The sequence below is a fragment of the Cinclus cinclus genome, chromosome 9 (assembly GCF_963662255.1).
Source record: "Cinclus cinclus chromosome 9, bCinCin1.1, whole genome shotgun sequence".
Taxonomy (NCBI): Eukaryota; Metazoa; Chordata; class Aves; order Passeriformes; family Cinclidae; genus Cinclus; species Cinclus cinclus.
Window position 1 is genome coordinate 16089640 of NC_085054.1, and position 20864 is coordinate 16110503.

A 20864-nucleotide genomic window follows, 5' to 3' on the forward strand; every position below is an offset into this window, starting at 1 on the left:
TGCCAAATTAGGGGCTGGGTTTTTTTTAAATTATTCTTTCTGCAGTATTTATTTAGGCACTGCAGATATTTATGTGGGGTTAAATGCAATACTAAATGTTTGACATTTTAATGCCAGCCTGGGGCTCTAACAAAAAAAAATTAAAATTCACTGGACATAATTAGCCAGAGTATCTTTCTACTTGCATGGCCAAGCTGGGGGGGTGAAAGGATGATATGAAGTTTGGCTTCTGCTGCAGGGCATCCATTAAAATCTAAGAGAAGAGTTAAGAAATATAAAAAACCCCCACACTTTTATCGGATTTATCCTAACACCCTTCACCTGCAATAGTAATTAATTTCCCAAAGGCCCATTTTGACAGTACAACACATTAAACAATGTTAAGTTCAGCATTAAAAGTAAAGGAAGAAAAAGAAAAATAAATATTCTTTGTTACAAGTAAAAATTGATAATAAAATATAATAGAATCTTCAAAGGAAATAGGCATAAAGAAGGTTTTAAAAGGTCAACTCTATTTAGCAAGGAAAAAAACACTTCAAGCGAATTTATTTAGAAAATACTATGAAGAATTTTCCCAGATAAAACATGGGTAGGGATAAAAGAATAGGGACAAAGGACAATGTGTGCCGCAATTGAAGCTGTTGAGGGAAGCCAAATTATGAATCAACTCCATACAGTCCTCCTTATTGAAGTTAAAACTGTAAATGCCAATGTCATTGCAGTGATTATTATGGATACCACATGCCCCTCTCACCAACTGGATTTGCTGGGAGAATTGGAATATCCAGATGAATCTTAGTTTGATAAGGATGGTAACATCAGTGTGTGCCTGTGTCTGCTCACTGATGCTAGAGAGATGGGACACTGCCAGGCCTCAGAAGAAAATATCTGAGTCAGGTTGTGTTCCTCATGGCACATCACTGGAATTCCCATGATGTCCTGCAAGATGTGCCATCCATCCAGCTGCCAAGGTGAATTCAACACAAATATGTTTTTCCTCTCCCTCTCCCCCAGGTCACTTAAGGGAACTGAAGTCCCTGGTGTTGTCCTTGAAAAGTACTGTCAGTATTTGCTACAGCAAGGGTAAGGTGCCAGCCAAGTAAAAATAGGACAACCCAGTCAGAGCTTCACCAGTGCAAAATCACCATGAGCTGCGGCAATCAGATTAAAGTACTTCAGCAGCTGTAGACAGGGAGAGCAACACATGCATTATCTATGCAAACTTGTGAACCTGAGCCTAAAGAAAAGCAGGATCTGGCTACCCTCATAGTTCCTTTATGGATAATGACAGGCTTAACACATAAAAGGCTTTCCTAATCCAAAGACAGCCAGTCTAATGTACTCAAGTGAACATCATGTATAGAATTTATGACAATAAAACAATGGGTGTACAACACCATGCTTCTCCATCTGCTTCAACCCCCTTCTGCCCAGGGAAACTGTCACCAGAAAGTCTATCACTTCAAGGTATTTCACTTCTGGCAGGATCAACAGAATCATAAAATTTCAGACTCCTTAACAGAGTTTTCTCTATCACCGGGCAACAAAAATATCTCATCCTTTGTGACAGAGCTGAGGAGTTAAAAACATTAATGGAACCAAAGTCATTGTTATTGGTTCTAAGAGGATTTGCCTCAAAAGCCTGGTGAATGCAAACAGAGGGGCAAAAGAGACTATTTCCATATGATGTGCCAATTCAAAAAAAAAGAGACCACTTTTCTCACAACAGCTCTTCAGCACAAATTACCCCAATGGCAATGCCTCCTAAGCACCTTTCCTTAGAAACTCTGGAGGAGCTAGTAGGGGAAACCACACCAGATCTCACCTGTTTGTGTACAGATAGAGTGCAAGAACTCCTGCAAATGGAATTTTCTTCTCCAAGACTAGCACTGCAAAGCAGTCTGTCCCACTGCATGCAAGAAGTGTATGAGGTTATTCAAGCCATGCCTTCAAGCTCCAGGCAACACTGCAGCCCCTGCTGCTGTATTCCAAGGGGTCCATCTGTGGTAAGAGCAGCCAGCCTTGCTCAGCCCAAAGGGAGCATCTGTGCTGTATGATGGAGGACTGGAAATCCACTGCGTTTCTGGAATGAGGTTTAATGATTTTCTGGCACATTTTCCTAATAACCATGGTAACTCTTGAGCTGCAATATCTCTCGAGCCCACATTCCTGCATCTATTCTCTGGATGCCAACAGGATGCCAACCACAGCAAACAACCAACTCAGCTTCAGGACTAGAGCTAGTATTTCTAGTCACAAAATTTGGCATTCGAGACAATTGCTGAATGGGAAATCCCAGAGCTTCTCATTTCCGTGGCCAAATTCCCAGCATCCGCATATTTGTTTTCCTACCCATTTCATTTATTTTTAAATGAGAGGCTGAGTGAATTTTCCCCAGGCTATGCCTTCCATTGTTGGCCCACACACAGACAGACCCACACACCCACTATTTCCACTGACACAAAGGAAGAGAAAACATAGTGCAGAATGTATTAGTACTTAGCAAAATTCACACAGAGATTCAAATGTATTTTGAGATTAGCACAGCTATGACACAATATATTTTGTTTTTGAACAACAGAGGTACAGAGAGCTGCATACAATGAAAACAATGTTTTAAAACTTGGGACTTGGACTTCCTTGTCCTAAGTTTATCACCTCCCTCCAGACTTGCTTCAGATCAACAGTGCCTCTCCTTCAATTTCCTTACTCTGACAGTGCCACAGCAGAAATGCTAATGAAATAAGTTCAAGAGCATCCCACTGAACACTTTCCCAGCTTCCAGCCATCTGTGGCTTATGAATTAATGTACGCCTTACTGGCTTTTTCCTCTACATTTGACCTCTACAGCATCTAACAACATCCAATTTGATGCTGTGTAAGATTTGAACTTCTGAGAAACTGCACATTCTTATTCATTATTCACCTCCTTCATGCTGCTTCTCATCGGACAACTCTGCCCAGCTCTCTCTTATCCAGGCTGAAGAGTCCAAGCTTGCTTCATCTCTCCTTGTAGAGAACAGTTTGTAGCACACCAAAGAACAGAGTGCCAGTTTTAGAAATAGCCATGAGGGCTGAATGACAGACTTCCAGACTGTGCAGTCAGAGCTGCACCCAGCACCTCCTCTGAGTGGCCCAGACAGGACACACTCCCTGCAAAAGGCTGGTCAGGAGGAGGTCAGTGAATACATCCAACTGGATTTGCATTTCATCTTTTAGCAACTAAAATAGAGGGGTGGGAAGGGATCCATACAGAGCTGTTATCTTGATTTACTAGGGGGAAGATGCTTCTGTAGTTATGCAGTGCTTCAGTCCCTGCCTTCTCCAAACTTCTCACCCTCATTTACACCACACCTGAAAGAGAGACAGGCACCTCCAAAAAGTCACAGGGCCTCAAGAAAACACAGAGACGAGTAGAAGGGAATCAGGTTACTTTTCAAAGAAAAAAACACCATTAACCATAATGGAGTTTAACTACCATTATAGACATCATGAAATTTGCAAAGAAGATATCCCAAAAAAAAAACCCGGAGCAATGAATTCTGTAATCACATAGAATTCTTCTGACTTGTAAAATTGAAGCATGTATTTTTTAGAAGAAAAAACAGTAAATCATATTAATAGGGACTACTGCTCCTTCTCTCCCATTTCATCTATATCTATCTAAATATGTCTGGTTACTAAAAAAACCCCAAAAACATAACTTTGGGCAACACAGTCCCTTACTCACAGCTGCAGCACTGCCTTAGATTGTCTATGAGACACATCTACTAAAATGAGCTTTGTCACAGGTCTGAGACTTCCTGAACTGAATTCCTTAAAGATTTTTCCCATGTTTTTGGTGTGTTAGTGCTTTGGGTTTTTTTTGCCTTTTTTGTCGTTGTTGTTGTTGTTGTTTTTGTTGGGGTTTTTTTTGTTTGTTTTTAATTTATGTGCTCTTATTTTTGACATTTCAGAACCTCCAAAGCAAGAACAAGGCCCGACCGTTTCAGCTGCAGGAAAAGCCTGAGCTAATGCCAGAACTGGAGGCAACTTGGAAGATCAGTCAGTCCATGCTCACACCCCAAGGCAGGATCACCCACACCCATGTTCATTATTTCTCATAGACTCATCTAACCTTTCCTAAAGCCTCCCAGTGACAGAGGCATGACAGTCTCCTCAGGCAGTCTGTGCCACAGCAGCTCTCCTGCACATCCTGGGCAGAAAGGATGATTATTCCCTTCTGTGCTGCAGCAGCCTTTGAGCACCTAAGACCATTATGCTGCTTCCCCTCAGCATAATAGTTAAAGAATTTAGCCAATCTTTCCTTGCAAGGGATGCTTTCCAGTCTTGTTTTGTGGTGTTTTTATTTTTTTTTGTTTGTTTGTTTTTTGTCGATTTTTTGTTTGTTCGGAGGAAGCCTTTGAAGAAACAGTTTGGGCTCTGTACATTTTTATGGAGAACAGACTTTAGAAGCATGACTGCTAGGAAGCCTGCTAAGTGTTTTCTAAACAGTGTTTGCTCATCCCCCTGCTACTCCTCACTTGGACACATTCATTCACCTGTTTTATTCACTGGCTGATTTAGTTTCATAATTTGTCCAGCTGCCAGTAACCCCAAATTTCAAAATGAAGGCAGTAGATACCAAGAACCTAGTCTTTTGGTATCAATGCTGTGGCTCAGAGCTCCTGGCTACATCAGGCTAATAGTTTCAAGCATGTTTTCCCTCTAAGGTAACAGGAAATACCACATGAAGAAAACAGCAAGTCTCTAACTGCATCCCTAACCCATGTCCAGGAAGCTCTGTGGCAGGGTCAAGAAGTCTTTACAAACACCGTAAAATACTGAAGAGGGAAATGAATAAATGAAGACATCATTAGGAAAAAGCCATTCTCTTGTATGCTTTGGATTTTTTTCTTCTCAAAAGCCGAAATACTTAGCAAAGTCCATCTTGTGTTTGTAAAGCCCCTAACTTGCAGGTGGAGGACAGGGAGCTGACCTACAGCTAGAGGCATAGTGGGAATCAAGAGAATGGAGCAAATCCCTTCTGACCTACTGCATCTATAAGTAAACAAATTTTGATGCTGCTTACCACCTCCCCATCCTTTGATATTTACACCCTCCACCCTGCAGATTAAGGGCCAAAGACAAAAGGCTTATTCCATTCTAGACTGCCTTAGTGGTCAGATTCCTCTGGAAGTTTTTAGGCTTGAAATGTCATCCCCAGAAAATAATTTCTTTCCCCAAAAACACAGTGCAAAACACCTGCATGGTTCCTGTAGCCATGGTCTATATGACACTGAACTGAAAATAAATTCAAAGAGAATCTCTTTTTTTTTTTTTTTTTTTTTTTTTTTGTCTAGGCTTATATCAGATGGCTTTTGGCCAGGGATGGTCAATGCAGTGCACATCCTGCTACAAAAGACTGCTTAAAGATAGCTCCTTTTGTCCCCAACAAAATGTCTCTGAATTCAAGGACTTCATGGCACCTTCACTTCCAGGCATCTCTGCTTTGTTACTTTCTGTTTTGTACCATGCCATGCAGGGGAAATGCCAGCATGGTGTACAAAAATGTGTTTTCTGATTTATTAATTCAGTGTAAAGCAAACAAGTCCTAATTTGCACTCCTAACAGAGTGTAAATCCTGAAAAGGCAACAAAAAAAAAAAGAGGCACAAAATGAAATCTATTTCCTTTCAAAGAAGGAACAGATCTCCATGTCTTAGCACAATATTGTCTTAATCTCTCTCTACATCTCACTGGAAGGGGGATAGATGGCCGGCAGGCAGGACTTCTAACACTTCGTAACAGGAGCAGTGCAAGCACCACCGGTTGAAACCCCCTCAGAAAAGACTGAGCAGTCTGTATTTGGTTAATCATAGTAAACATATATACTAGAACAAAAGAAAAAGAATTAGCTAGATTAGCAGAAGGCAGGCAGTGGGGATAATTCCAAGAGCTCTACACATACATTGCTACCACAAAAAAAAATGCTTCCTTCTACAAATTCTATTTTCCTGTTCCATAAAGCATTGGGAACATTTTACAGGAGCAGCTTTGTCTTGAAGCAGACAAAGAAGGGAATACTTTGCAGGGCTTGTGGAGCAGACACTGCTCTGACATGAGTAGATTGGGGATGTCTCACACAGGATGTGTCACCTAAGGAAAACCTGCAGGTACCATACAAGAGGACTGCAAGTCAGACATTAACTTGATATACAGCAGCAGAGACATTAGTGATGCTGGCATTGCACTGAGGGCTACAGAAAAGCAGTGCCTTAATAGGAGATGGTGCTAATGAGCCTTCTTCCATCACCTGGACAGCCCATATTGCTCAAGACCCTACCATGTCCTAATGTCCTACCTGCTGAATTCAGCTCTCACAGATATATCCTGAGCTGCCTAAGCAAACTGGACCAAAGTGGCCACAGTGTGGCCTTGTTCACAGGATCACTAAGGCTGCAAGAAGCCTCTGGATGTCTCTGACAAAAGCTGCCTGCTCAGAGAAAGTTCAGCAACAGGGTCACATTCACTTGTTCCCCAAAAGCACTGTCTCCCTAGCCACCAAATGGAAAGATTTATTTCCTAAGAAGCAGTTACTGAAGAATGGGAATAATAAATACAGGGAACAGGAGGCATACATGGCAAGTTCATTTAAGCACAGATATTGTTCAAATACTAGAGATGAGACATTAAGGCTCAGTCCTTCAGATGGCTCCATCTAAATCAATGGAACCTCACCACTTGAGACAGAGAATCCCAGGGTATATGTGTGGGTGTGTGCATTATAAGCTTGCACAACTGGAATCTCTCCAAAATGTGCTGCTGGCATCAATAGTCATCCCAATCTATCATCTTCCAAAATAAAGTCATTAATTCTCTTTTTAAGAGCAGGCACAAGTTACAGTGAGCTGCCGAGCCCCTGCTTTCAGAGTCCAAGTCTGAATGAGCTTGGCCTACAAGACTGTAACAAATAAACTGATTCTAAATAGAGGGATAGTCCTCAAAAGAGTTTTTTAGCTTAGATAACTAAGACAAATGTCCCATTTACATGTTAATTAAACTACACAATTCCCAAATGTGTTAAAATTGCAAAAACGTGTGCTTTACAGTGCACACAGCAATAAATCTTAGTATTACAGAGCCATGGAATATGCTGAGTTGGAAGGGATCCATGGTCCAACTCCTGTTCCTGCAGAGGACATCTCCAAGTGTCTCACCATGTGTAAAAGAGCATTGTCCAAACACTTCTTCCTGAGCTCTGTCAGGCTCAGTGCTCTGACCACTTCCCTGGGGAGCCTGTTCCAGTGTCCAAAAGTCCTCTGGGTGAAGAACTTTTTCCTAACTTCCAACCTAAACCTCCCCTGACGTAACTTCAGGCCATTCCCTCAGGTCCTGTCACTGTCACCACAGAGCAGAGATCAGTGCCTGCCCCTCCTCTTCCCCTCATGAGGAAGCTGTAACTGTGGTGAGGTCACCTGGGCTTGTCCAGCCTCTGTCAGCCAGCATCCCCAGGTCCTTCATTAGATCACACATAACTTTTCTTGGTCTCTGTCATTGATATATTTAACAAGAAAGGTGGTGTTATGCAAAACAGTCCCACTCTTGTTATGTTAGGACCTTTGCCCTAAATAATTTTATGGTATGAACACAGACTTATGCTTGCCATCCTTGAGACACCAAAAGTAAGGAAGATATTTTCAGTAGTATCACTGAGTTGCACATAACCTGGACTTGGTGAAGATACTGGAGATGTCCCACAGCACCTCTGCATCATACCAGAAGAGTTCTCTTTTGTTTCAACATACAATCACACAACGTGCTTTTAAATGGTCCACTCCACATCCTAAATAATCTGTTTTTCCAAGAAAACAGCAAAATTCTCTCTCTCTCAGCTTCTAGGAATATGACACTTTGCTTCCTTTTGTAAAATTTGCTGCATCTTTTTCCATTCTACCTTGGAAGGGTATCTAACTAGGTATTCTATCTACCATTTCAGGAACACCAAGTATGAAATTCCCATTTCCCTGAATTCAGTAATCATTAAATGTGGAAAGAGATTTGGTCAGCCAAATCAGTAATTTTTCCATATAAATTAACAAAAATGAACATACAAAGATGAGCACAAAGGTCTTGCATCACAGATGTTTTGCCCACTTATCAAAAGACTGCAGCTCCAGCAGGCTGATCCCTCCTACAGGAAGGAACAATGGAAATCAGCCATCAACTTCATCTAAGTAACATGTCTGAAAAAAAAGACATTAAATGGTTGCGGTCCTAATGCATTTCCAGAATATCCTTATTACTCCCCAACTAATTGAAGCATAATAAATTTTCCATTTCCACTTTTCAGAACTTAGGTAAACAAACAAAAGAAAAAAATTAAAAATCGAAGAACCTCTCATGCCACATACTAACCTCAAAGTACACACTTGCACACATGATTCAGAAATATTTAGACAGTAAAAATCCATAAGAAGCAAAAGAGAAATACAAAATACTTTAAAAACAATGGTTTCTTATTTCCTTTCTGCTGTTTATGGGAAAATCTGGGGTTCCTGTCAGGTTTCCTCTTAGGAGGGTTGTGGATGACTATTTAAACTGAAATGTTTCTCTGGCAGATGCAGATATTCCATCATTATATTGTCCCACTGAATGGGCAGTATTGCACATGAGATGTACCATATCTTCATCATGAACGTGCTGTAATGGCTAACAAGAAAAAATGTAGATGATTTATTTAAGCAGAACCAGCTTATATATTAAGGGTATGACATGTTCTGATGAATCAACTAATTTTTCCTTCTCTTTCATTTCCTCTGGAACTTCAAAGCAATCAAGTGTTGTTTATGCATAAAATTTAATCCTTTCACCAATCTATAGTTTGATTGAATTTGCATACTCTATTTCCTACAAGTCAATGTGAAGAGAGCCTCATGTAATTGAAACCATTTCCCCTCCAGTCCTCCTATCTTTGTTGCAGTATTTTCTATTAGTAGCTCTATTATGCCTAATATCTGTAATGTTGGCAGATTAGAATTTTCACGTAATGCAACCTGTATTTATAAACCAGTAGGATGAAAAAAGAACAAATACAAGAAAGAGGAAATAATAATTACCTGTCTTTGATGCCACACAGATCAATGTGTAAATCACTAAAATTCCCCAGGGAGCCTTGCTGAACTAAAATGAGGTCCTTGGGCTGGTTATCAATAAAGATGAGCCTCATACAGCCTTGAAAGGCAGTAATGGGATTTAAACACTGGGAATCGGTGAAATTGTCAGGGCACCCTGTGGAAAAAAGACAAGAGGCAGAGAAGAATATTGGAATGTTCAACTATTTCTGCTGGGATTTCCTGATGCAAGAACTCCGAGGCTTACTATTCCAAATGTTTTTATTCTTTCTGCTATGTAACCTCCTGTGTCATAAATCCTCCAGTTAGGGCAAGGGGAAAAAAAAAGGAGGGGGAAAAAAGAAAAAGGAAAAAAAAGGGGAAAAAAAAAAAAATAAGAGAAGCCAGACATTCAAAGTATCATAGTATGAGATTTTGAAGTTTTCACCTTGTGAAACATACTTGTGCTGACCAAAATCAAAATGTGATTTTTTTCATCTTCTTCAAAGTCCACAGTTGAGAGCAACTAAAGCATGAGTTATTAAAAGAGTTGTACCAAGTGTAAAATAATTTTGGGTTAAATTCTGCTGCTGAAGCAATGTGCATATGAAAACTTGTGGGCAGCAAGAAAGCCATTTGTATCTGAGATTCCCCAGTATTTAGACAGCTCTGAGATCCAAAGACTGCTGTACATCCTCACTTACTTCTGTATCCACGGGGCTCATCAAGATCAGAACCATACTACAGTAAACACTACGCAGAAATATATTTGATTAAATATATGACAGTTAATGACAGTCCCTCTGTCTAAATTAATGCTTGCACTCCACTCCAAAAAGCAGAAAATAGCATTTTTCAGGGATTTTTTTTTTTCCCGTTTTCTAAACTGAGCTAAACCTACCTTCATTTAACGAAAGAACGTTGAACATAAATACCTTTGAAGATTTGAGCCATATGTCACCTAAGCTCCAAAAAGGTCACTGAGCCTGATCAGAGCAGTACTATCTACAGGAATGCTGATAACATTAATAATTCTGAGGCTTTTTAACGAGGGAAAAAAAACTCCAAAACCACTCATGGTGAATACAGCTTTGCAGATTTTGCATTATATTGTCAGATAGATGTAGGTACCCATTAAATACCGCTACCAATAGTCCACTTTTACAGCTCTGCCTGCTCTGTCGCTTCCAGGCTTGACCAAGACCCTTCAACCTGCCCAGAGTGTTGAATGCAGTGCAATTCAATCAGTCACAGGATCACAGGATCACAGTATAACTAGGCTGAAGAGACCTCCAAGATCATCAAGTCCAACCCATACCCTAACACCTCAACTGGACCATGCACTGAGTGCCACATCCAGTCTTTTTTTAAATACATCCAGGGACGGTGGCTCCACCTCTCCCCAGAAAAAGCATTCCAATACTTTATTATTCTTTCTGAGAAAAACTTCTTCCTAATATCCAACCTATATCTCCCTTGGTGCAGCTTGAGACTGTGTCCTCTGGTTCTGTCAGTTGCTGCCTGGTCCTCACCTTTGCTCTTAGCTGCAAGTAGTGCACCTGGGGAGAACTCAGTGGTGAGCATCTGAGGATCTGCATCAAGAAAACCTCCCTGAAACAACCTACCTCCAAAATAGTAGCTGTTCCCAGAGTAGATCCTTGAGACAGTGGTTGCATGGCTGGCGGTGGCAGCCTCGTTATCCAGCGTCAGGGTAATGCGATGCCTTCTGGCATTGATGTTAACAGAATGCCAAAGCCCGTCGTGGAGATTGGTGCCTGGCAAAAAACATGGACAAAGTGAAAAAAAGACGTGCAGAAGACAACTGTGTTCTTCAAATCTCCTTTTGCTTTCAACTTGTGACCACAAATATGCAGTTGAGCTATACAAAGTGGGATTTATAGTTGAAAAGAACTCATTACCTCTGGAAACAAGATGGCATAGAAGAAAGGGCCCAGGAGAAGGGACGTTTTGAGAGTATTTAAGTAGGTCATCTCACATTTTAATCTAACCTGGTACTACTGCAGGCATTCATCAAGCTAGCCTGATCCTTCACCTTTCTGGTAGCACACTGTTACTATTTTGGGGGTGTTTATGTTTATTTTCTGCCTGTTGGTAAATGCTTACAAGTCCAGAAGTGTGCACAGATCTCTACTGAGCTTCTGGTACTAAACACATGCATGAGGTTGCAGAGGATTAGATTCAGTGAGACATTCATAGCGTGTTCTCAGGCTCCAATCTGAAACCTGACTGACTCCAGTAGGTATCAGTAGGATGTGTGTTTCTTAAAACCCTCCAGCACCAATGCAGCACACAGTATTATTAATGGATGTACAGAAGTTGTAGAAGGTTTCTACATGGATGTTCTGAGAATTGGGATTGTTGCTCTGACCAGGAACCTCTAAAGGCTGAGGGATATACTGGGCAGTCTCTTTGTCTTCTAGATGCTCCTGAAAACTGGGAAATAGCCTGTCTTGTTTCCTTATTCTGAAAATCAGTGCTGCATCCTGTGGCTCTTGAAATACCACCACAGAGCTACAAAGAAACTCCACATCCTCTATTTTGACAGCCATGAGAATCAGTGGGCAAGCTTCTGAACCCACACACAGAGGTGCAGAACAAAAGTAACCTAATTACATTTCAAAATATGCTACCATCAGGCTGAAGCCACTGAGATCAGGCACGGACAACTAGTATTTACCTCCCACCCTGACAGAATATTTTCATTAATGTTGCTTTCAGACAAAACAAACAAGCACTTAGGAGCACAAAGAGGTGTGAGAACAGTTCAAAACAAAATTTTTAAAAAACAGTGTGTGTTAGGTGTGTGTAAAGCCATTTCACTACAGATTTCAAAATGAGACTACTTACTCAATAATGGCTGTTAACACATGCACAATTACCATAGAATTAGAGGCTGGTTTTCCAGCAAAAAATGGATGATTTTTCAACTAGAACAAGTGCATTTTGAAGTGGAATATGTTAGGGTTTGAAACTATTACAAGAGGAAATAGATCCCATTTGGGGGGAAAATAGGTCCATTCTTGAGCAAGCATGAGTTTATTGTGAGTACTTGACATCTGCAGAACATGGCACAAGCACTTTCTGCCTATTTCCCACGTAGAAGTGGGCAGTTTAGCATGGGATAGTCTGGACCCAGGTTCATAATTTCAGAGCTGCATAAAAACAAACACACCCAATCAAATATTGACATTGTCCCAGCTTTGTCAACAATTTAATTAAGACTATTGCAAAGGCTGGAATCTCAGCTTTCAGTGTTCAGTTGAAGCAAGCTATGGCAGTAGCAATCTACATGAGTAAGGATAAATGCAGGGCTGCCTCATTTGCTATCATAAAAGAGAATGAAACACGCATACAGAACAGCTCTGCTTTGACAGCTCTGTCAGTTTTTTATCTCTCCTTCTTTTAATAGATACATCTGCCCTCTTTTAGTCTGTACAGGGAATATTTTAATACTACATGTTTCTAAACATCTGCCCTTTTAGAGAATATATTATTATTGTTGTTATTATCATCATTATATTATTTTCCCCCCAGACTTTAAATCAGAGTGGCAGCCCTATTTTACACTCTTGCATCCCACCAGCTTCACTACACAAAGCAACTTGCAAAGTGGGTAAGAAAGCCTAATAGGGAGTGTAAGGAGAGGAAGCCCATGGTCAGCCACTCTTCTGAGAGTAGCATAAAGGGGGAGTCCAAAGCTACAGTCAGAGAAAGAAAATCAGCTCTGAGCCTCCCTTAACTTCTGCTGGGGAAAGAGGCTGCAGCTGAACTGGCTCCCAGCTGATTTCAGCACAGTCTGAAGATGGGAACAGGAAGGTCTTCATGTGACCTGACTAAAGAAAATTGAGCGTGACTACTTAAGAACAGAGAGGCTCAGCTAACTGTCAGTGAGATTGAGTCCAGAGATTTCAGGATGTCAATTTTCCAAGCTTAGATCAAGCTGTACAGAGCAGCTTTACCAATGAAAAGCAAGAGTAAATTTAAAAGAGAAAGGAAGATTCCTTATTGCTTGATCCTTTCATCCCATGGAGCTGAACCTGTGTGTTTTAGAAGGAGACAAGTGAAAGTAAACAAAAAAATAAACACCTTCAGCGATTTCCACTGGGTTCTCAGTCTCCTTTTGAATAAGTAGCATCAATCTCCCACCATGGAGGTAAACCAAGAGATGCCCTGAGTTTTCAGACAGCTCAGTAAACAGAAGTAAGCCATCTTTATTCCATGTTCGGAACTGGAAGCTGACTGACAAGCCATCAATTTGAGCAGTGCCAGGGAGCAGCAGGTAGCTTCGACTGGAGCTCACAAAGGTGATAGGAACAATTTGTGGTTCTGAGCAAGAAAAGGTCACATTCCCCTGCAAAAAAAAAAATAAAAATCAAACATAATCAGCATGACTTTTTTTCAGTCATCCCAAAACATCTTTAGTTAAATAAGCTCACTAGAGTTCTAATTGCCCTCAAGGCTGAAATAGGTATTATTATTCAGACACATACCTTTGGAAATCAATAGGAATGTATCTGTCCATGCTGGGAAAACATTTCTAACTTCAAAATTTTACTTTTAGCCCAAATGTTGAGGATCAAAAATCAAAACCTTACTTCTTATAAGGATCTAAATGTAACCAAATGTCCTTATCAACGCCACATCTTAGTTTATTATCTCAGTCACCCAGCCCTGAAATCAATGGTGCAATTTTCCCAGAAGAGAAGCACATTTTCTCAAAGCAGTCTGCAGAATCTGCAGCAGCTCGTCTCACTGTAGCTGGTGGAAGAAATGGCTCCATCAGTTTGCTCAGGCACTGTAGATTACCCCACCAGGTCAATCAGGCCATGGTATAAACTTTAACAGCATATAAAGCCAGGATGCACTTAAGGAGCCACGTCTTTCAAAGCCACTCCAGGAGACTGTTGCAGCCAGCTGCTTTCAACTCAGCTGCTTTGTAAAATACCAGCTGTAATCTGATAACATCGGAGTGTAAGGCTTTCTCCATGATAAAACTTCCCATCAGAGCCTGTACCTCACTCTAAGAGGATAATTATAACGAACAGCACTTGATGGATGTGCAGGAAGTTGCACAGTGCTTGGGGAATTCCTCTCCGCAATTTCGGACAGGTGATGGAACTCTCAGAACTTCAACTGGTGGAACTGCTCCCTATCACTTTCAAATGTCTTTTCAGTCTTTATTTCTTAAATGGAAAATAAGGTGCCAGAAATAGAAAAAGTTATCACTGGATGAAACAATCCTTGATAGTTACTTATCTATATGGAGCTATCTGCATAGTACCTGTCCAGTTCAGAATGCTGCCTACCAGATCTGGCAAAAGGAACCCATGGGTATATCATATTAGCATGTGTTTTGAGATATAAACCAAAGCTTATCTGAACTCCACTGAACATTAGTCATGTGGGAAGTGGGATGTAAATTTGGTCTGAGCCTTTAAGAAGTTTCTACTACCTGCTGGGATTTGTCGCATGAAGAGATGGCACAAACCTTTTTTTGCTATTGTTATGTTTCTACCTCAGTTTTTAATCAAATTCAGGCCAGAAGTCCTGTCCTGAGACATGATCAGCAGAGAGTGCTGATTGCAGGGCCAATGCTGGGACATATGAACAGGACATGTACATATCTTTCCTTGCTTAACATGCTCAGACTTCAAGCTCTGAAGTCTGACTTCAACTTTAGCCTCTCCGTTGTCTAAACTGAAGCAGAGCAGGTATCGTTTCACCTGCCATAAGAGCATGCACAAAGGTTGTGCTGCAATATTCTGTGTAAATGGGATTGAAGGTGCATTCAGAAGACAGGCAGGAGGTGTTTCTGCCTTTTGGGGAGTTCTTTTTCACGAGGTATTTTTGTTACTCTTATTCAAAAATTGAGATCTCCATGACGTAAGGGCCATTGCAGTCAGAGCTAAAAACTAGCCAGGATTTGTAAAAAAATAAAAGGAAAAAAAAAGTTGAGTAAAACAACTGATGCCACAAGAACTTACATCAATTCAACTGACTAATTTAGGAGGGAAACACCTTAAAGCAACATTCCAGAGCAAAGCCAGATGATGTAGTTAATACACACCATTAGTTGCTGCCATCCTTACACTGACCAACCTGTCTACCTTCCTAGAGACAGTAACATGAAAACCTGAAAAAAAGACATATACAACTGTTACTTTGAAAAAAAACATTTACCCACTGAAGTGGGATAGGTTCCCTTTACAAAAGTTGTTAAATTTGCCATGAGTGGTATTCTCAAACAAATTACTCCAGCAGGTCTCAGTCAGAAAAGTAAACAGCTCCATCTAAACCTTCATCTGATCATGAGCATTTTGCTTTAATTGGCAGCAGCTCTGGAACTCTCCAGGGTATATGCCAGATTTCTGGCAGACACTTGATTTTATAATTGAACCTAATTTAACTGAAAAGTAAAAGCTCATTGGCTAGGAAATGGGATAAGAACAGTATAATCCCTAGAGAAAATAAAGGAGATGCTCAGCTCTACCCAGCTGCTGGAAACTCTAGCTATAATGTGGCATTTGAGAATTCCATCAAGTCCATCTCCAGACTGATTAATGACTCCTCTAACAAGCAGTGAAATCTTTACAAAATAGTTCTTATTGTTCTTACAAGAGAAAACTTCTGAACCTAAAAATGCAGTGGAGATACTTGCAATTTTTTCACTGGCTGCCATGACAGTTGTCTTAAGAAAAGAGTGGAAGCAGCCCAGATTTCTGTAGGCAGGGTAAAGCTTTTGAGGTGGTTCTTATTCAAGTGAGATGTTGCACGAGCAGGCAGCAGCATGTTACAGTATTTTAAAGAAGAACCAGAGCCTCTCCTATTAAAAGAGAATGGAAGAACACAGTTGCTAAGTGATGAGGATAAAAGTGGATTACATAGAAGATCCTCTGAGCCATAAACCTCATCCAAAACTGACTGGAGACTTTCCAGTGACTTCTGTGGGACTTCAATAAAAACTGTATTACTTTAATGAACCATTTCAGTCTTTTCTGGCCTTTCTTCATGTTGTATTAGGTATTGTTCAAGGAAGAGAGAAGACAACACCACAGTCAGAGCAATTGGTAACAAGTTCCTCATACATCTTCTTTGCTCTCAGAGAATACTAATCAAAAATAATATGCACTTGGGAAATTATTCAAACTGACAGCTGCACTGCAATTCTCAGCACTTAGCCTACCAGAGAATCCAGGCCAAGATCACAGCTTGAAAAGGAAGAACAATAAATGAGTATTTCTGAGCTCTCATTCTACCTGCAGGTTACAGCATCAAATGGGCACTTAAACTTTCCTCATTAATCACTCTATGGATACTGTCCAATAAAAAGGGTATCTTGCTTTCTGCAGAGGATTAGAAAGGATGATGTCATATGACAGGTAAAGGGACTAAGATCCCAGGCTTGGCTGAGATATAAATGTGGTGAACTGGCAAGAATTTCTCCAGCTTCAAAATTGGAGGACTACTTCTAGCTGTGAAGGGACTGAGTTTGCAGACAAATTTACAAGGAGAGTAACAGAAGGAAAAGGTGACCTCTGATGCAGTTCTAAAAGGATAAGATGAAAAATTGGCATTCAACTCTGAGAAAGTGGATTTTGAGAATGAGGGAGGTTCCATCAAGCTCTGTTTTAAAATTAACTCTCTCTAGAAGAACAAATGTCAGGAGACCCATATATTTCAAATACCTCTGAAGACCATTCTGAACACTAAATGAAAAGCAGATCAAAGTGAGACACCAGCTCTAGCATTCTGAAATACTGCTGCAACCTGGCTTCAAACAGGACACGGAGCACCAAGGTGCACGGCGTTCCTTCTGTTAGGATGGGTCCTAACATGCTGATGAGTGAGCAACCAGTCCATCCCAAAAGCAGGGGACCAGAAGTTCCTGCACTGAGATGGGCTTCTATTTCTCTGAGAAACATTTCAAAATGGAAATCTGAAAGCTTTCCTGATCCAAGTTACATTGAAACTAATATGGCCCTGTGATAATCAATCTCATGGCAGAGGACTCCCCTATCTCTACTTATGGCAGGTATCATGAATTCCACTAAAATATTAGTTGTTTATCACATTGATTTAACGTCTTTTACATTAAAATAATACTCCCAATGGGAAGAAAGTAACATTTAACAAAAATAGAGATGACTTAGAAAAACTGAAACATTGCGACCATGAGAGAATCAGGGATTAGATGTTTGGCTGGACCTTTCCAGATATCTTTAGCTCAGACTCCTAAGATGACTGTGTCACTGGCCAGAAGCAGAAAAAAGGATTTTACCATTTTTATGTCCATAGTAACTGTACATTATTGTTTCATTACATGGTGCTATAGTTAAGAGATGCTGCCAAAAGAGCAAATACAGAAATATTTGGAAATATTTGACATAATTTTTCTCAGAGGGACAGGAAAAGGGGAAAAAAGACCACAGGAGGAGACACAAACATACACAGAAAATAGTGACCACTTAATATTTTTCTCTCTCTGGTGTGTTGACTATGTCTGGATGCCAGATGCCCACCAAGCCCCTCTATCACTCCCCTCCTCATGAAGTGGGGGGAGAAAATGAGGGAAGAAAACCCTCTTGTGTCAGCAGAAAGGCAGTCTAATAAAGCAAAAGCAAAGGCTGCACGCAGAATCAAAGGAAAACAGAAGACTTAATCTTTGCTTTCCATGAACAGGTGATGCTTGAAGCAGGGTTTCAGCATGTGTAGAAGTTGCTCCACAATAATAAATGCCTCTTCCCTTCCTTTTTCTCCTGGCTTTTATTGCTGAGCAGACTCATTTGGTGTGGAATATCCCTTTGATCAGTTTGGATCATCTGCTCTGGCTGTGTCTCCTCCCAAGATGTCACCCACACCCAATCTCTTGGTGAGGGGGAGTATTCACTTTAAGCAACAAGCAGGAATGAAGCCAGCCTTTCAAATTCACCTTGCTAGAAGTGAATAAGATAGATGTCTTGAATCAAACTGGCAAATTATTACAGTCCAAGTCCAATTTTTGCTCCACTTCAAGGTAAAGTGATCTACAGCTTATTAGTTTTTATTGCCTGGAACAAAACAGCAGCAAGGAGATTTTTTCCCTTCATTATTATTATAAAAAGAGAACCACATCTACCTTAAAATAGAAAACTGTATAGAAAGCAATTCCTATCAGCTTTTTTTTTTTATGTATTACTTTCCTTTAATAGATGTTGCTCTTTTAAATTCCAATTATCTGTGTATCATAGCACAACACCAGCCTAAATGGTTGGTGTGAACTGCACACAATACAGACTCCTGACTGTGATGGGCTCAGCTTGCCCCCTTCTGTTATGCCAAGTGCCAAAGAGTTCCTAAGGCCTCACCAATTGGAATAATACCTTAAAAATATACTAAAGCCTTGGCTTTGCAGAAAATTACATTTTCTCCCATTTTCCTTATCCCCTGCTAGCTCCTATGACAATAATTAGCCATCTCTCTTCCTCTCCTACAGGGACTAACAGCCTTATCACCTCCCACCTTGAAACATCCTCCTCTGCTCAGCAGGCACTAACTGCCCTGCTCATTCAATTTGACTATCCAAATAATGTAATAAATGAAATCCTGAACAGTTGTTTCTAACCTCTAATTTGCTGGAGTCTGATGACTCTCAAAAAAGCCTTGTTTGCTCAGAAACATGTAATTTTTTTCTGCATGTCATCCAGACTTATTAAAAAAGTATGGTCTGCCTCCCCAAAACACTTGATTCACTTGTTGTCATCACAACTATCAAAATCCTAACACAAAGAAATTTTTTTATCAAGGAGAGTTTATTAATGCAGCTATGTGCTGGATTATACATTTGCACGCTGAAACTCTTTAGAATTGTGGACAAAGCCAACTGAAATCAATGGGAAAGATGTCATTTAAATAGACTTTATTTCAAGACCTCAATTGAGGTGACACACTTAATTTCTTTCAAAATAATCCTGTTATACCCTTCAGCAACAATAAAATAGAACTTTAGAATGAATGCTATTTATATAGACTTCCTTGACATTCCATGCTGCAGGTAGAATGCAAAGGAGACTCATCTGAAGACCCACAGCACACACAGAAAGAGAAGAAAATATAAAAACCTGTTTATAAAAGAACCAGATTTCCTGGAATCTGAGTTCACCTGCCTTACATAAAAAATAGAAAATTCAGTTCTCTAATTGTGTGACCCAGCATTTCCATTAAATAACTGAAATTTATTTTTAATAAAATAAATAAAACTTTTTTTTTTTTTAGAAATTCAACTTGGCCCACAGGAAGTTGTGAAAAATGTCCAACTAAAAATTTCTAATATTTTTTATATAAGATTACTGTAGTCTTATTGGAGTGCAAAAAATAAGGAAAAAAAAAAAAAATCTAACTTGTGATTCTCCAGACCTTAGGAGGGGCCTTCACAAATCACCAGCCTGATGCTCACAGATAGATCAACACTTGCCAGAGCACTTTGGTAGAACGAGACATTTGCAGACAAGTAAATTCTTCTCAAGATGAAGGTATCTCAAATCAGCTTAATAAAATAGCATGTTTGGATTCTCTATAAAGAGAATGAATTATTAGTTTACATTCTCCTGTCACTAGGTATCTTTCCTTGCTCTTTGATGCTGGCAATTGGTTATTTCCCCAAGGCTCTACAGCGATACATTTACATGTCACCACATCCCTCGCTGTGCTGAGCTGTCACTCTCACATTCAACATGGCAGGCCACCATAGAAATTCAAGCATATCTGAGAGCTGATAACTTCTGCTTTACAGTACCCTGCACTCCTCTCGAACCAGCACAGGGTTTGCTTTGCTAAATAAAAATGCAACTCCAATTTCTATTAGCCAGAGGTAATGGAAGAGAAAGGGAGATGGTGTTTTTCTCAATTTCAGTGAGTAAGTAGGGTGGAACATTGAGAAGACCAAACACAGCATCTTTTCATGACCTCCTAATTTCTTTTCATCAGCTAGAAAACTTCCTATTTTGGCATCACAAGTCAGTGAAGCACAAAAACAACTTAAGACCCTGCCACAGGTCACATTTGAGCAGCTCCTAAAGGTGCAACCAGAATCTAGAATTAAGTAACCACTGGTGGAAAGGATCCTATATTATGAAGATGCTGTAGCTATTTTTTCTCTTATCTACTCTCTCAACCAGATGCATTTAGCAATCCTAAATAGATTTATCTTCCTAAATCTAGCCCCATGTCTTCCTGCACCTACATACACTCTTAACAAACACAAAATCTCCCAATGAAGACTTCTCTGTCCCAGATATCAACAGGTCAAATTTCCTTCTCTGAAGAACAATTTCCCTTCTGCTTCTTGTAAATGTGGCTCTTACTTGAATATTTTCTTGCCCCTACTTAACTGCCCAAGAAATGTAAATGCTGTGCTATTTCTTATAATGAGCAGACTGCACTTCTCTTCTGTTAAGAAGACATTTGCCCTACTAGTCAACAGGGCAAACCCTTAGATTACTATTTTAAAGCATTTTATGAGGTCTTCCAAGGGTCCACCCTATGACCATGACAGTGGGAAATTACAGAAATTTGAATTCTCATAACCTTTTGTAGTAATTGCTTGGAAAGCACATAAAAGATTCCCTATAGTTGCCCTGTATTTAATGATCAAGAGAAGGGAAAACAAAATGCAAACAAACATCCCAAAACCAAACCAAACCAAAACAACAACAACAACCTGAAAAAAGCAACAAACCAAAAGCCCAAGGAAACAAACCCCAATAAACCACAAAGC

At 40.1% G+C, this 20864-nt stretch overlaps 1 protein-coding gene across 1 annotated transcript in view; it reads right to left on the reverse strand.

The window, feature by feature from the left end:
• Positions 1–20864, reverse strand: part of CNTNAP5 (contactin associated protein family member 5) — a 200821-nt gene that overhangs the window by 111144 nt on the left and 68813 nt on the right. Inside the window, exons 8-10 of the mRNA XM_062498016.1 lie at positions 13199–13463; positions 10717–10866; positions 9098–9269 (exon numbers count right to left, since the gene is read on the reverse strand). Of these exons, the coding sequence (XP_062354000.1) occupies positions 9098–9269; positions 10717–10866; positions 13199–13463 (587 nt within the window). The remainder of the gene's footprint in view (positions 1–9097; positions 9270–10716; positions 10867–13198; positions 13464–20864) is intronic.